Here is a 14,756-nt window from a genome sequence, read left to right as displayed (position 1 = left end):
GCTTTATCTTATCTTTCAGAAACCTTTCGAAGTATTTCACGTATTATGTGGCTTGTGGCTGTTGTTTTAGATAATGACAAACTACTTTTGGATTGTAAGATCTTGCAAGTAGGAATGAGATAAATATCATGCAGTCTGTGTTGTTGGAAACAATACTGGTCAGGATATGAAGTTAAACCACTGTTCTTAATCAAGACTTGGAGGTGTCTGTGTTGGACTGACGTGGACAAAGTTAAAAATCTCACAACACCAGGTTATAGTCCAACAGGTTTGTTTGGAAGCGCTAGCTTTCGGAGCACTGCTCTTTCTTCAGGTGGTTGTGGAGGATAACATCATGATAACAGAATTTATAGCCAAAGGAGTCCAGTGTCATAGAGATATGATACACTGAACAATTGTGGATTAAATGTTTCATCTTTTAGAATGGGATATGCTGGTTTTTGTTTTTTGATATGTAAATCCCAGAACTACTTTTAATTACATTCTCAAGATAGATCAGCCTTTCTAACAATGTTAAAAATCACACAACACCAGGTTATAGTCCAACAGGTTTATTTGGAAGGACAGGCTTTCAGAGCGCTGCTCCTTCATCAGGTGGTTTTCTAACAATAGGTGTGAAGTCTGTCTGTGTCCCAGTGTTGAGTCAGACTGACAAGCCCTGTATATAGTTTGAGTTTTACATGGATTCATGTCATTTTTGAGCAAAATAAAATGTAATTCTGCAAAAACAAATTCACCCCATAAACTTTTATGTGTGCATGTGTAGGAGTGGCAGAGTGAGTGTGCGTGTGTGGGTGTGAGTGCAAGTGAAAGAGTGTGTGTGTGCGCGTGATGAGGTATATATCTATGAGAGGGTGCGTGTGTGGGTGTCAGTGCAGGAGTGTGTGCATGTGCATATGTGAGAGAGCTTGTGTATGAGAGGTATCTGCATGGGTATGTGAATATGTAGGAGTGTGTGTGTGACACGGAGGTTGACTCTTAACTGCTCTCTAAAATGGCCTAGCAAACCATTCAGTTGTACCAATCGTGACAAAGTCTCAAAGAAATGAAACCAGATGGATTGCTTGGCATCAACTTAGGCACCAGAAAAGACAATGGCAGAAATAGCCCTGTTGACCCTGCAAAGTCCACCTTAATAACATCTGGGGGCTAGTGCCAAAATTGATAGTGCTATCTCATAGACAAGTCAAGCAACAGCCTGACATATTCATACTCACGGAATCATATCTTATAGACAATGTCCTAGACACCACCATCACCATCCTTGGATAGGTCCTGTCCCACTAGTAGGACAGACCCAACAGTGGTGGCAGAACAGTGTGATACGGGAGGAAGGAAGTTGCCTTGGGAATCCTCAGCATTGACTCCAGACCTCGTGAAGTCTAGTGGCTTCAGGTTAAAATTGGAAAAGGAGAAAACAGAAACCTCCTGCTGATTGTCACATACCCTCCTCCCTCAGCAGATGAATCGGTACACCTCCATGTTGAACAACTCCATGAGGAACCAATGAGGATGGCAAGCTTACAAAATGTACTCTGGATGGGGCATTTCTTTGTCCACCGCCATGAGTGGCTTGGAAACAGTATGACTGAGCTGGACAGGTCCTAAAAGACATTGCTGCCAGACTTTATCTGCAGCAGGTGGTGAGAGAACCAAGAGGGAAAAGCATACTTGACCTCATCCTTACCAAACTGCCAGCTACAGATGCATCTGTCCATGAGAGTATCGGTAAGAGCAACCACTGCACAGTCTTTATGGAACGAAGTCTGCCTTCACATTGAGAATAACCTGCGTTATGTGTGGCACTATCACCGTGCTAATGGGACAGACTTTAAACCGATCTAGCGACTCAAGACTGGGCATCCATGAGGCTCTGTGGGCCATTAATAGTAGCAGAATTGTATCCCAAAGCAATCCATAATCTCATTGCCTGGTATATCCCCCTCTCCAGTGATACCATCAAGTTAGGCGATCAACCTTAGTTCAATGAACAGTGCAGGAGGGCATGCCAGCAGACCACCAGACATACCTGAAGATGAGATGTCAACCTGGTGACACCATTCGAGGATTACTTACATGCCAAACAGCATAAACAGCAAGTGATAGGCAGAGCTACGTGATTCCACAACCAGTGGAGCAGGTCTAAGCTCTAGTCTGCTACATCCAGTTGCAAATGGTGGTTGGCAATTAAACAACTCACTGGAGGCTCCACAAGTATCCCCATCCTCATGATGGAAGAGCTGAGCACATCAATGCAAAAGATAAAGCTGAAACTTTTACTGCAATCTTCAGCCAGAGGTGCCAAGTGGATGATCCATTTTGGCTTCATCCAGTGGTCTCCAGCATCACAGATAGGACTTCAGCCAATTTGATTCACTTCACATGAAACCAAGAAACAGTTAGAGACTCTGGATACTGCAAAGGTCATGGGTCCTGACAGCATTCTGGCAATAGTATTGAAGACTAGATCTTCCTCAGTCAACAGCCTCCCTCCAAACCTGGGGACATGGGACAATAGGGAAATAGCACAGATATTACATCAATATTTTCTCTAATTTCATGGTGAGATATAAAAAGAAAATTACCAATTATAGGGCTCAAAGAGCCTGGGAACTAAAGACCAGTAAGCCAAACGTCTGTGGTGAGTGAGTTACTTAATATGATTGTGAAGGATAAGATGTACATGCATTTGGAACGACAGTGTTTGATTAGGAGTAGTCAGCATGGCTTTGTAGATGGGAGATTATGCTTCACAAATTTGATGAAGTGACCAGGAAGTTTGACAAGGGCAGGGTGACAGACGTAGTCTGGATGGATGTAGTCTAAAGGCCTTACAGCCTTTGATAAGGTTCCACATGGTAGGCCACTCTGGAAGGTTGGATCTCATGGAATCCAGGGCAAGCTGGCAAATTAGATACACAATTGGCTTGATAGTAGGAAGCAGAGGGTAATAATTGAAGGAAGGTAATAGTTGAAGGATGCTTGTCTGACTTGCTGGACTGTTGACTGTTGGAGTCCCTTAGGAGTCGGTGCTGTGGCAATTATTGTTTGTTGTCCATATCAGTGAGTTGGATGAGAATGTACAAGTTATGAGTAGTCAGTTTGCTGATGACACTAAAATAAATGGTATTGTGGACAGTGAGCAGGATTATCTGAAAATGCAGCAGGACCTTGATCAGCTGGGGAAGTGGGCAGAGAAATGGCAAATGGTGTTTAATAAAGATGAGAAAATCTCCCGGACCTGAACGTTGCCACCCAGGCTGATAGTGCTGTTAAGAAGGCATACGGTATGTTAGGTTTCATTGGTAGAGGGATTGAGTTCCGGAACCGTAATATCATGCTGCAACTATACAAAACGCTAGTGCGGCCGCACTTGGAATATTGTGTACAGTTCTGGTTGCCCTATTACAGGAAGGACGTGGAAGTATTGGAAGAGGTGCAGAGGAGATTTACGAGGATGTTGCCTGGTCTGGAGGGAAGGTCTTATGAGGAAAGGCTGAGAGACTTGGGTCTGTTCTCATTGGAAAGAAGAAGGCTAAGAGGGGAGTTGATAGAGACATACAAGATGATCAGAGGATTAGATAGGGTAGACAGTGAAAGTTTTTTTCCCAGGATGATGATGTCAGCTTGTATGAGGGGACATAAACATATTACCCCTCAATTTGTAGTTAAGTCAGATGTCAAAGGCAGGTTCTTTACGCAGAGAGTGATAAGGGCATGGAATGCCTTGCCTGTCAATGTAGTTAAGAGCCACATTAGGGAGATTAAAACAATCCTTGGATAAGCACATGGATAAGGATAGGATAGTGTAGGGGGAAGAGCTGAGAATAGTTCACAGGTCGGCACAACATTGAGAGCCGAAGGGCCTGTTCTGCACCATATTGGTTTATGTTCTGTGACCTGATCAGGTGTACCCTAGAACTCTGTGGTAAGCTAGGGAAGTGATTGCTGCAACCCTTGCTGAGATATTTGTATTATTGATAGTCACAGGTGAGGTGCCGGAAGACTGGAGATTGGCTAATGTGGTCCCACTATTTAAGAAAGGTGGTAAGGACAAACCAGGGAACTATAGACCAATGAGCTTGATGATGGTGATGGGCAATTTGTTGGTGGGAATCTTGAAGGACAGAATTTACATGTATTTGGAAAGGCAAGGATTGATTAGGGATAGTCAACATGTCTTCATGCGTGGGAAATCATGTCTCACTAACTTGATTGAGTTTTTTGAAGAAGTAATGAAGAGGATTGATGAGGGCAGAGCGGTGAATGTAATCTATATGGACTTCAATAAGGCATTCGACAAGGTTCCCCATGGGAGACTGATTAGCAAGGTTCGATCTCATGGAGTACAGGGAGAACTATCCATTTGTATACAGAACTGGCTCGAAGGTAGAAGACAGGGGGTGGTGGTGGAGGGTTGTTTTTCAGACTGGAGGCTTGTGACTAGTGGAGTGCCACAAGGATTGGTGCTGGGTTCACTACTTTTCATCATTTATATAAATGATTTGGATGTGAACATATGAGCTATAGTTAATACGTTTACAAATGACACCAAAATTAGAGGTGTAGTGGACAGTGAAGAAGGTTACCTCAGAGTACAATGGCACCTGGATCAGATGGGCCAATGGGCTGAGGAATGGCAGATGGAATTTAATTTAGATAAATGCGAGGTGTTATACAGGATTTATACACTTAATAGAAAGGTGATAGTGTTGACTATCCCTAATCAATCCTTGCCTTTCCAAATACATGTAAATTCTGTCCTTCAAGATTCCCACCAACAAATTGCCCATCACCATCATCAAGCTCATTGGTCTATAGTTCCCTGGTTTGTCCTTACCACCTTTCTTAAATAGTGGGATGCTGCAGATGCTGGAGATCAAGGGTTTGGTGCTGGAAAAGCACAGCAGGTCAGGCAGCATCCGAGGAGCAGGAGAATCAATGTTTCGGGCAAAGGCCCTTCATCAGGAATGAGGCTGGGAGCCTCCGGGGTGGAGAGATAAATGGGAGGGGCTAGGGGAAAGGTAGCTGAGAGTGCTCTGGGTGGATGGAGGTGTGGAAGGTGATGGTGGTTCAGGGTGGTGGTGGAATGGGTGGATGGGTGGGGTGCATTGTGGGGGCAGTGCTGCGTTGGAAGGTTGGGGGTGGGGTGGGGGAGCTGGTAGAGTCCATGGTGCTATTGGGTTGGGGGGATCCGGGGTGGGGGGCTAGGGCTCAGGGCCTGCGTGTCCTTGCTGAAGTGGGAGGGGGAGTTGGGGTGTTTAGCCACTGAGCGGTGGGGTTAGTTGTTGTGGGTGTCCCGGAAATGTTCTCTAAAATGCTTTGCAAGTAGGCATCCTGTCACCCCAATGTTGAGGAGACCGCATCGGGAGCAACGGATACAGTAAATGACCCGTGGCCGAGTTCTTCGGCTCTCCGTCCCACTGTGCCAGGGGCATGCAGGTCCTGGGCTGCCTCCATCACCGCTCCCTGGCTGCCTTGGGGCGCTCCAGCCCTGCAGCGTTGGTGTGGGTTTCGCTGGTTTCCTCATTTCCCCTCCCCATCCCCCCACCCCCACCTTGTCCCAGTTCCGACTTGGCACCATCTTCACGGCGTGTCCTGCCTGTCCGTCTTCCTTCACCCTCCTGTCTGACCTGTCACTGTTGCCCCCAACTCCCATCTGACTATCGCACTCTCAGCACACTTAATGGTAAATTCCTAGGGAATGTTGCTGAACAAAGAGACCTTGGAGTGCAGGTTCATAGCTCCTTGAAAGTAAACTCACAGGTAGATAGGATAGTGAAGAAAGTGTCTGGTATGCTTTCCTTTATTGGTCAGAGTTTTGAATATAGGAGTTTGGAGGTCATTTTGCGGCTGTACGGGATATTGGTTAGGCCACTGTTGGAATGTTGCATGCAATTCTGATCTCCTTCCTGTCAGAAGGATGTTGTGAAACCTGAAAGGGTTCAGAAAAGATTTACAAGGATGTTGCCAGGGTTTGAGGATTTGAGCTATAGAGAGAGGTTGAATAGGCTGGGGTTTTCCCTGGAGCATCGGAGGTTGAGGGGTGACCTTTATAGAAGTTTATAAAATCATGAGGGGCATGGATAGGATAAATAGACAAGGTTTTTTCCCTGGGGTGGGTGAGTCCAGAACTAAAGGGCATAGGTTTAGGGTGAGAGGGGAAAGATATAAAAGGGACCCAAGGGACAATTTTTTTCAAGCAGAGTGTCATGCGTGTATGGAATGAGCTGCCAGAGGAAGTGACGGTGGCTGGTACAATTGCAACATTTAAAAAGCAACTGGATGGGTATATGAATAGGAAGGGTTTGGAGGGATATGGGCTGGGTTCTGGCAAGTGGGACTAGATTGGGTTAGGCTATCTGGTCGGCATGGACAAGTTGGACCGAAGGTTCTGTTTCCGTGCTGTACATCTCTGTGACTTGTACTCTCAAACTTGTTGCTTCCCTCGCCAAGCTATTCCAGTACAGCTACGACACTGGCATCTACACAACAATTAGAAAATTACCCAAATACATCCTGCACATAAAAAGCAGGACACATCCAACTTGACCAATTACCGTCCCATCGTTCTTCTCTCGAATATCAGTGAAGTAATGAAAGGTGTCATCAATAGTGCTTTCAAGCAGCACCTACTCGGCAATAACCTGCATAGTGACACCCAGTTTGGTCTCCGCCAGGGCCACCCAGCTCTTGACCTCATTACAGCCTTGGTTCAAACATGGACAAAAGAGTTGAATTCCAGAGGGGAGGTGAGAATGACAGTCCTTGACATCAAGACTGCCTTTGACTGAGTGTGGTATCAAGAAGCCCTAGCAAAACTGGAATCAAAGGGTATATGGAGCAAATGCTCCTGTGGTTGGCATCATACTTGATGCAAAGGAACATGTTGTGCTGTTGGAGGTCAGTCATCTCGGCTCCAGAACATCTCTGCAGGAGTTCTCAATGTAGTGAGCTCGGCCCAATTGTCTTCAACTGCTTCATCAATGATCTTCCCTCCATCATAATGTCAAATGTGGGGATGTTCACCAATGATTGCACAATGTTCACCATTCGTGACTCCTCAGATACTGATGCAGTCCATGTTCAAGTGCATCAAATCTGACAATATCTAGGCTTGGCCTGACAAGCAGTAAGTAACTTTTTCACCACACAAAAGCCAAGCTATGACAATCACCAATAAAAGACAGTTAACCACCATCCCACCGACATTCAGCCGGATATCCAAGATGCATTGCAGAAATTCATCATAGATCCTGAGACAACACCTTCCAAACCCATGACCATTTCCATCTGGAAGGACAAGGGTAGCAGGTAAATGGGAATGCCATCACCTGCAAGTTCCCCTCCACACCATTCACCATTCTGACTTGGAAACATATCTTCAGTGTCACTTGGTCAAAAATTCTGGAATTCCCTCCTTAATGGCATTGTGGGTCAACCCACAGCAGATGGACTGCCATGAGTCAAGAAGGCAGCTCACCACCACTTTCTCAAGGGCAGTAAATGCTGGCCAGCTATCGATACCCACATCCCACAAATAATGGGTGGTTAATTTGAAAATACATGAATGCTGGAAATAAGAGCCAAAAGTAAAAATTGCAACATCAGGGAGACCACACCTACAATGAATGTGAACAGCATATAAATCAGATTTCAAGCTTGACCAGATATGTACTGGATTAGTCAAATGCAATTTCACTCTCTGTCTGCTTTATGTCAGAGCACGCAGGTTCTGTCTTGAAATACGCCAGAGGATTGGTGAACCGAGAAATGAATGAATTAGGAAATTTCAGAATGCAGCCAGGAACTTAGATCAATGAGTTAAGGTTATTAATAGAATGTCCACAAATACACTTTTCACCTGAGAATTTGTGTTCTTAGAGATTTTGCGTTGAACTGAAGATTAGCACAAGGGTTGGGCAATTTGAATGATTTTGTATTTTAAAGCTTATCGCTTTGTGAATATAACTGATCTGCTTGAGCAATATGTACAGTAAGCAGTGAATTTGAAATGGAGCTCAGGACATATGCATGTATGTGTAATCTGATTTGATTAATATACCTGATTGACCTGAAATGCCAATCAACACAGGATTCCAAGTTAGAAAATGAACACATTATGCTCAGAATTTCAGGCACAGAGCTTTTTCCCAAAACCGAGAGTGACCTCAGGATTTTAGATTTCCATAAATGCTGCATTTCACTCTCTTGAAGAGTTGTTTGATGTGCAGATGATAACTGATTCTGTATATCTGTGCAGTGATTTGTTTGATGGTGATCTTGATTTTCTCTTCTCCCTCAGGTCAGGAACTCATATCTCATAATCTGACCCCACCCAGGAGTCCTGATTTAGGGCTAGAGCGAGGGAAAGAGTTTAAGGAGAATAAAGAGCCATCACCAAAAGTAAAGCGAAGGAGGAGTGTGAAAATTAGCAACGTGGGCTTGGAGCCCATACAGTGCCAGCACGACGAGTTACAGATTATTACCAGTGCCAATGATTTCAAGTGTATGAATGAATTCCTGCAGAAGAAGGTAAGTGTGAAACTCTACAATCAAATCTAAGGTTCTCATGGACAAAGCAGCAAAATTGATTCTCAAGGAAACTGGGTGGATGCAACAAGCTGAAAAATAACATCAGAGATTCACATCTGCATAAAATTTATGGAATGAGACGTTTCCCTATCTACATTGGAGGGCCTCCATTAAATGGGTTTTGGCAAAGACAGCCTATTTCTAACTGGACAGAGGCAGGCTTGGCAGAAATAGAAAAGAGGTAAAAACAATGACTGCAGATGCTGGAAACCAGATTCTGGATTAGTGGTGCTGGAAGAGCACAGCAGTTCAGGCAGCATCCAAGGAGCAGCGAAATCGATGTTTCGAGCAAAAGCCCTATTCCTGATGAAGGGCTTTTGCCCAAAACATCGATTTCGAAGTTCCTTGGATGCTGCCTGAACTGCTGTGCTCTTCCAGCACCACTAATCCAGAAATAGAAAAGGTTTGCAGTGCACCTTTTATTGTTTATAAGGAAGCTTGTTGCTTGGGGAGAATGAAGAAATCTTTATTTAGTAATTAACCGGTATACTTATGTCAGAGTCATGAATGCCAGTGCTTGAGTGTGATTTTGAAAGGGTTCCATTAGTATCCCAAGTAACCTTGTTATGCTCAAAATTTGCAAATTTTATTTTAACTAAGACTCTTCCTCTGTAAGTTAACGATGTCTTACATTCATACTTAAAGGAATATTTTATCTTTTTGCTTTACCTTTTCAGATCACTGACCTGGACACTGATGACTGCAAGAAGGATACATTTGTGGATGTTGTTTTTAAGAAATCCCTTAAAGAGTTCCGTTTAAATATATTCAACTCTTATTCGGCAGCTTTAGCGGTGAGTGTAGGTTCAGATCGATGAGGATTTTGACCATATATTGATGGAATGGAAGGTGAAACGAAGCAATCATTGTAAGCTGTAAATTACGTAATGAGAACTTTTTACTGTTGCTTTTTGATGATCTAGACTGATTTGTTTTTCTGATCCTGTAGAATTGCCTTCATTCCATCTATAAATTTTTGTTTGAGGGAGTAGAAAATTATCAAAGCTGCTGCTGAATTATCATCTATTTTCTAGGAGGGAGCAATTTATTAACTTACAATAAATCCAACATATTAAGTTGAAGTATCGCACCAAAGATTAAGTGGCAGGGAGGGATAGCATGACCCTAGCTATGATACTCTTATCTTTTGTTCAGTGTAATGGTATTTCTGTCACAGATGGACAATGGGAAGAGCATTCGGTACAAAGATTTGTATGCGCTATTTGAGCAGATTCTGGAGAAGACGATGAGACAGGAGCAACGTGATTGGAATGAGTCTCCGGTCAAAGTGTGGGTCAACACCTTTAAGGTGTTCCTAGATGAATTTATGATGGAATACAAAATTCTGGAGAATAACACTGGAAAGGTGAGATGTTTAAGATATTTAGCTCAATTTGTTTGAGATGTACATAGGTAAAAATCCAAGATTTGTAATGTAGGACCACAGATATTGAAATAATAACCACAAAAGTGAGGTAAGTCAAGAAGTAATTAGATGGCACCAAGTATTAACTTTAAGAGACCATGAGGATGAGCAAAGGGGGAGGGAGAGACGCGAATATAGCAAGCTTTGACCATCTTGAAAAGCATGATTGTGAAGGACCTTTGTTTTATTCACTCATAACGATGTGGGCATTGGTGGCTGGCCAGCATTTTCTTACCCATCCCTAGTTTTTCCACAGAATTCCTGCAGTGCAGAGCAGGCCATTTGGCCCATAGAGTCCGCACCGACCCTCCAAAGAGCATCCCACCTGGACCACCCACAACTCCCTACCATGCACCTGTAACCCTGCATTTCCCATGGCTAATTCATCTAGCCCACATATCCCTGGACACTATGGATCAATTAAGTGTGGCCAATCCACCTGCGCTGCACATCTTTGGACTGTGCGAGGAAACCGGAGCATCAGGAGGAAACCCAGGCAGACACTTGGCGAATGTGCAAACTCCACACAGACAGTCACCTGAGGTGAAATGGAACACAGGCCCATGGTGCTGTGAGGCAGCAGCGCTAACCACTGAGCCACCATACTGCCCCAAGAATGTGGTGATGAGCTGCCTTCTTAAACTGTTGCAGTCCAATGCTGTACATTGATTCACAATGCTGTCAGGAAGGGAATTGCAGGATTTTGACCCAGTGTCAGTGAAAGAGTGGCAACATGTTTCCAAATTTGAACGGTAAGTAGCTTGGAGGGGAACTTGCAGGGGATGGTGTTCCCATATATCTGCTGTCTTTGCCCTTCTAGATGGAAATGGTTATGGATTTGGAAGGTGTTGCCTAAGGATCTTTGGTGAATTTCTGCAGCACGTCTTGTAGTTACAGCTGCTGCTAAATGTTGATGGTGGAGGGAGTGATTGTTTGTAGATGTGCTGCAACACACTCCTGGCTAGTGCCTTGTAGATGGTGGACAGGCTTTGGGGAGACAAGAGATGAGTTACTCGCTGCAGATTTCCTAGTTCTGATCAGCTATCTGTATATGTGAAGAGTCCAGTTGATTTTCTGGTCAATGCTAACCCCAAGGATGCTGATAGTGGGGAATTCAGTGATGGTAACACCATTGAATGTCAAGGGGCAGTGATGAGATTGTCTCTTACTGGAGATGATCATTGCCTAGCATTTGTTTGGCGCAAATGTTACTTGCCACTTGTCAACTTAAGCTTGGATGTTGTCCAGATTTTGTTGTATTTGTTCATGGATTGTTTCAGTATCTGAGGAGTTGCAAATGTTGTTGAAAATGCGTGGGCCAAGGACACTACCCTGAGGAACTCTTGGAGCTGAGATAACTGACCTCCAACAGCTGCAACCATCTTCTTATATGTCAGGTATGACTCTAAGCACTGGCAAGTTTGCCCACTGATACCCATTGATTCCAATTTTGCCAGGCCTCCTTGATGCCTCACTCGGTTGAATGCAACCTTGATGTAGAGGGCATCACTCTCACCTCACTTGTGGAATTCAACCCTTTTGTCCATGTTTGAACCAAGGCTGCAATGAGGTCAGGAGCTGAGTGGCCCTGATGGAACCCAAACTGAGTGGCCCTGATGGAGCATATTATTGCTCAGCAAGGGTTGCTTGATAGCACTATTGATAACATCTTCCATCACTTTACTGTGGTTGAGAGTAGACTGGTTGGATTTGTCCTGCTTTTTGTGGGACAATTTTCTAGTTGTTGTGTAGATGCTGGTATTGTAGCTGTATTGGAACAGGAGAGCAACAAGTTCTGGAGTATGAATCTTGAGTATTACTACTACCACAATGTTATCAGGCCCATATCCTTTGCAGTGTCCAGTGCATTCAACTGTTTCTTGATGTCACATGGAGTGAATTGGGTGAAGACTGTTATCTGTGATGCTGGGGCTACTGGAGGAGGCCAAGATGAATCATTCACTTGCCAATTCTGGCTGAAGATTGCTGTGAATGCTTCACCCTTATCTTTTCCACTAACCTGGGCTCTTGTATCATTGAGGATGGTGTGATTTGTGGAACCTCGGTGAGCTGTTTAATTATCCAGCACCGTTCACAACTTGTGGCAAGAATGCAGAGCTTAGACGTGATCCATTGGTACATGGTAATCAGCAGCAGGCTTTCTTGGCCCTGTTAAACCTGAAGCCTTGAGACTTCAATGTTAAGGACTCTGAGGATAGGTGGGAATTCAAAAAGGCTCTGAAATCATAACTCGATTTCCCTTAACGGCCTAATTGGCATAGGCACCATTCTATACCATTTTAATCATGTGCTTGTGCTGAGTTAGACGAGATGAACTGTGACGATGTTAATGTGTGTTCTGGTGAAATCGTCCAGGAATTCTGCTGCTGCTTGCAACCTAGTGGCCCCTCCTATTGATAGTTTTTGAGGACAGGTTTGAACTCATTTGTTGTTCTCGTCATGATTCTTTAGTCTGCCAACACTGTCTGGACTCTTGCAAGTTGAATTCCTATTTGAAATGCTGTTGGCATCTGTGAAAACAAACCTCGAGTTTAGCTGTTCATGAGAGTAGTTTGTGGAAAAGCAAAAGTGATGGAAAGCCCAAGATTGATCAGATTTGTTAATTATATCAGTGAAGTAAGTGTCTAGTTTTACATTCTAGCTTGTGTGATTCCCTGACTGCCTGTTGCCTAGAAACATGGGTGTGGGTGTATGCATGTGCGGGCACATTCACTCACGTAAGAATCCGACTTTGTTTCACAGGCGCAAAAAGTTGAAAGAAAGAAGAGACGGAAGAAAGAAACTGACATTGTAAGTAATTGAGTATTGTCAGACTCCCAGTCACGTTCTTTGTCTGTTTCACCAAACTCTGTGTTCCATTAATCTGTTAATGCACTCCAGTTGCACCTATTTCCAACCTGAGCTAACTGTTGTCCTCCGTATACTTATTCAGGCATCTGAAATTATTATTTGCAGGGATTTATTGTACTCTTTAGTAGAATTACCCTTCATACAGCACAACAGGAACTGCACTGTGTTTATGGAGCCTTTTTCTGTATTGTGCTACCTTATCAATTGACTTATTTCTTGAAAAGCAAAAGCAATAACTGCTCCAAGAAGCTATAATGATAGAAAGTGGGTGACAAAGTTCACTTTGTCTTTGTAGCATCAAAAACTTGAGTCTAGTTTGAACGATAATGTTATTTTTGAAATATCACATATTTCCAAGTAAATTCAGGACCTCTCTTACTCTCTATACTTTCTTTAAGCCACCTGGTTCTTTAAACCAGCCCTGTTGAGAGGTATAAGCTATTTAAATACTTTTGAGTAATCAGATCTGCTAATAGTAAAGCTTCAGGTTTCTAATATTCCTGCTTTGCAGTGATTCCAGCTATACAAAACATTGTGTTTGATGTTTACACCATTCCTGTCTTAAGTATATTGTCTCATTTCTAGACTGACACCTAGTGTTGACACCCGGTTTGTGACTGAATATATGTCGTGTAAAAAATCCTCATGGACTTATCTCATAACACATTTACCTAGTAATCATTGACCTTCTAAATCTGTGTATAATTGTTTATTTGCGTACAGTTCATAAAATGTGAAATACTGTTAAGACAGACTTGAGTGAATGCAAAATACCAGCAATAAATAGTGTTGCACAGAAATTACCCGACAGCGCAAACGAATTTAATTAAAATTTGTCTCCATTGTTGGTTTTCCATGTCCTATAGTGAGTAACATCCAGTCACACTCATGTCTTATGTTTGTCATGTACATATGATCATATGTGAAGCTCTTTTGTTGGAGGTGGAAGGGAGAAAGAAACTTAGTGAAATTAAAATCATTACAGAAGCAGTACCAAGCAAAGCAATGAGTTGTGGACTAGCAAACCTGAATCCAGATGTCCAATATAGGGTATAAGAAGAAGTCACTTGTGGGCAATTAAATGCATTTGTGGTAATTTTCCAAAATTTCCCAGATTCAGAAAAAGTTCCACCAGACTGCAGAGTAGCAAATATAACCACTGTTCAAAAAGGGAGGGAAGATAACGGGGAACCAGAAGCCAGCTAGTTTCACCTCTTTTGTGGGGAAGGTGTCAGAATCATTCATTAGTTAGCTTACAGCTGGACATTTAAAGGTTCTAGACAATTAGGAAGATACAACATGGATTTGTAAAAAGGAAATCACGCTTAACCAATTTATTAGACTCTGAAGAAGTGGCCCATGTGCTGGGCATGCACTGAAGACATGTTGTTTTTGGATTCCAGAAGGCAGTTGTGGAAAATATGTGTTCATAGTGTAGTAGGTAATATATTAGCATTGGTAGAAGATTGGCTGAAAATAGCCCTTGTCTCATTGGCACGTTGTCATAATGGAGTCCCGCTGGGGCCTCAGCCTTTTACAGTTTGCATCAATGACTTAAAGGAATTTAACGTAGAAGTAAGGATTTTATGGTTCATTTTAAGGGTCAATTGTGAGAACCACATCTCAAGCACTGTTTTCATCTCCTTGTTAAAGGAAGGAGCAAATGTATTGGAAGTGGTTCAGGAAAGGTTCAGAGGATTGCTATCCGGAAGGAGCAGTTGTCTCCTGAGAATAGATTTGACAGGCTAGGCTGGTTTCCACTAGAATTTAGAAGAATGAGATTGAACTTGATTGAAGTGTATAAGATCCTGAATAATCATGACAAGGTTGGCATAGAAAGGATGCTTCCTCGTGGGTCATTCCA

The 14,756-nt window shown here is 43.2% G+C and overlaps 1 protein-coding gene across 4 annotated transcripts in view; it reads left to right on the top strand.

Annotated features, from left to right (window-relative positions):
• The window catches only part of LOC122542431 (unconventional myosin-IXa), a 370,841-nt gene that overhangs the window by 318,330 nt on the left and 37,755 nt on the right, over nucleotides 1-14,756 (top strand). For all 4 annotated transcript variants that reach the window (XM_087982055.1, XM_087982054.1, XM_087982053.1 and 1 more), the window contains 4 exons: nucleotides 8,306-8,535; nucleotides 9,273-9,389; nucleotides 9,773-9,961; nucleotides 12,785-12,832. In XM_087982055.1, coding sequence (XP_087838181.1) covers nucleotides 8,306-8,535; nucleotides 9,273-9,389; nucleotides 9,773-9,961; nucleotides 12,785-12,832 — 584 coding nt within the window. The remainder of the gene's footprint in view (nucleotides 1-8,305; nucleotides 8,536-9,272; nucleotides 9,390-9,772; nucleotides 9,962-12,784; nucleotides 12,833-14,756) is intronic.

Source organism: Chiloscyllium plagiosum, unplaced genomic scaffold, assembly GCF_037043375.1.
Source record: "Chiloscyllium plagiosum isolate Xiang-an unplaced genomic scaffold, Cpla_swu_hap1 HiC_scaffold_42, whole genome shotgun sequence".
Lineage (NCBI taxonomy): Eukaryota > Metazoa > Chordata > Chondrichthyes > Orectolobiformes > Hemiscylliidae > Chiloscyllium > Chiloscyllium plagiosum.
This window is presented reverse-complemented; position numbering and strand designations above follow the sequence as displayed.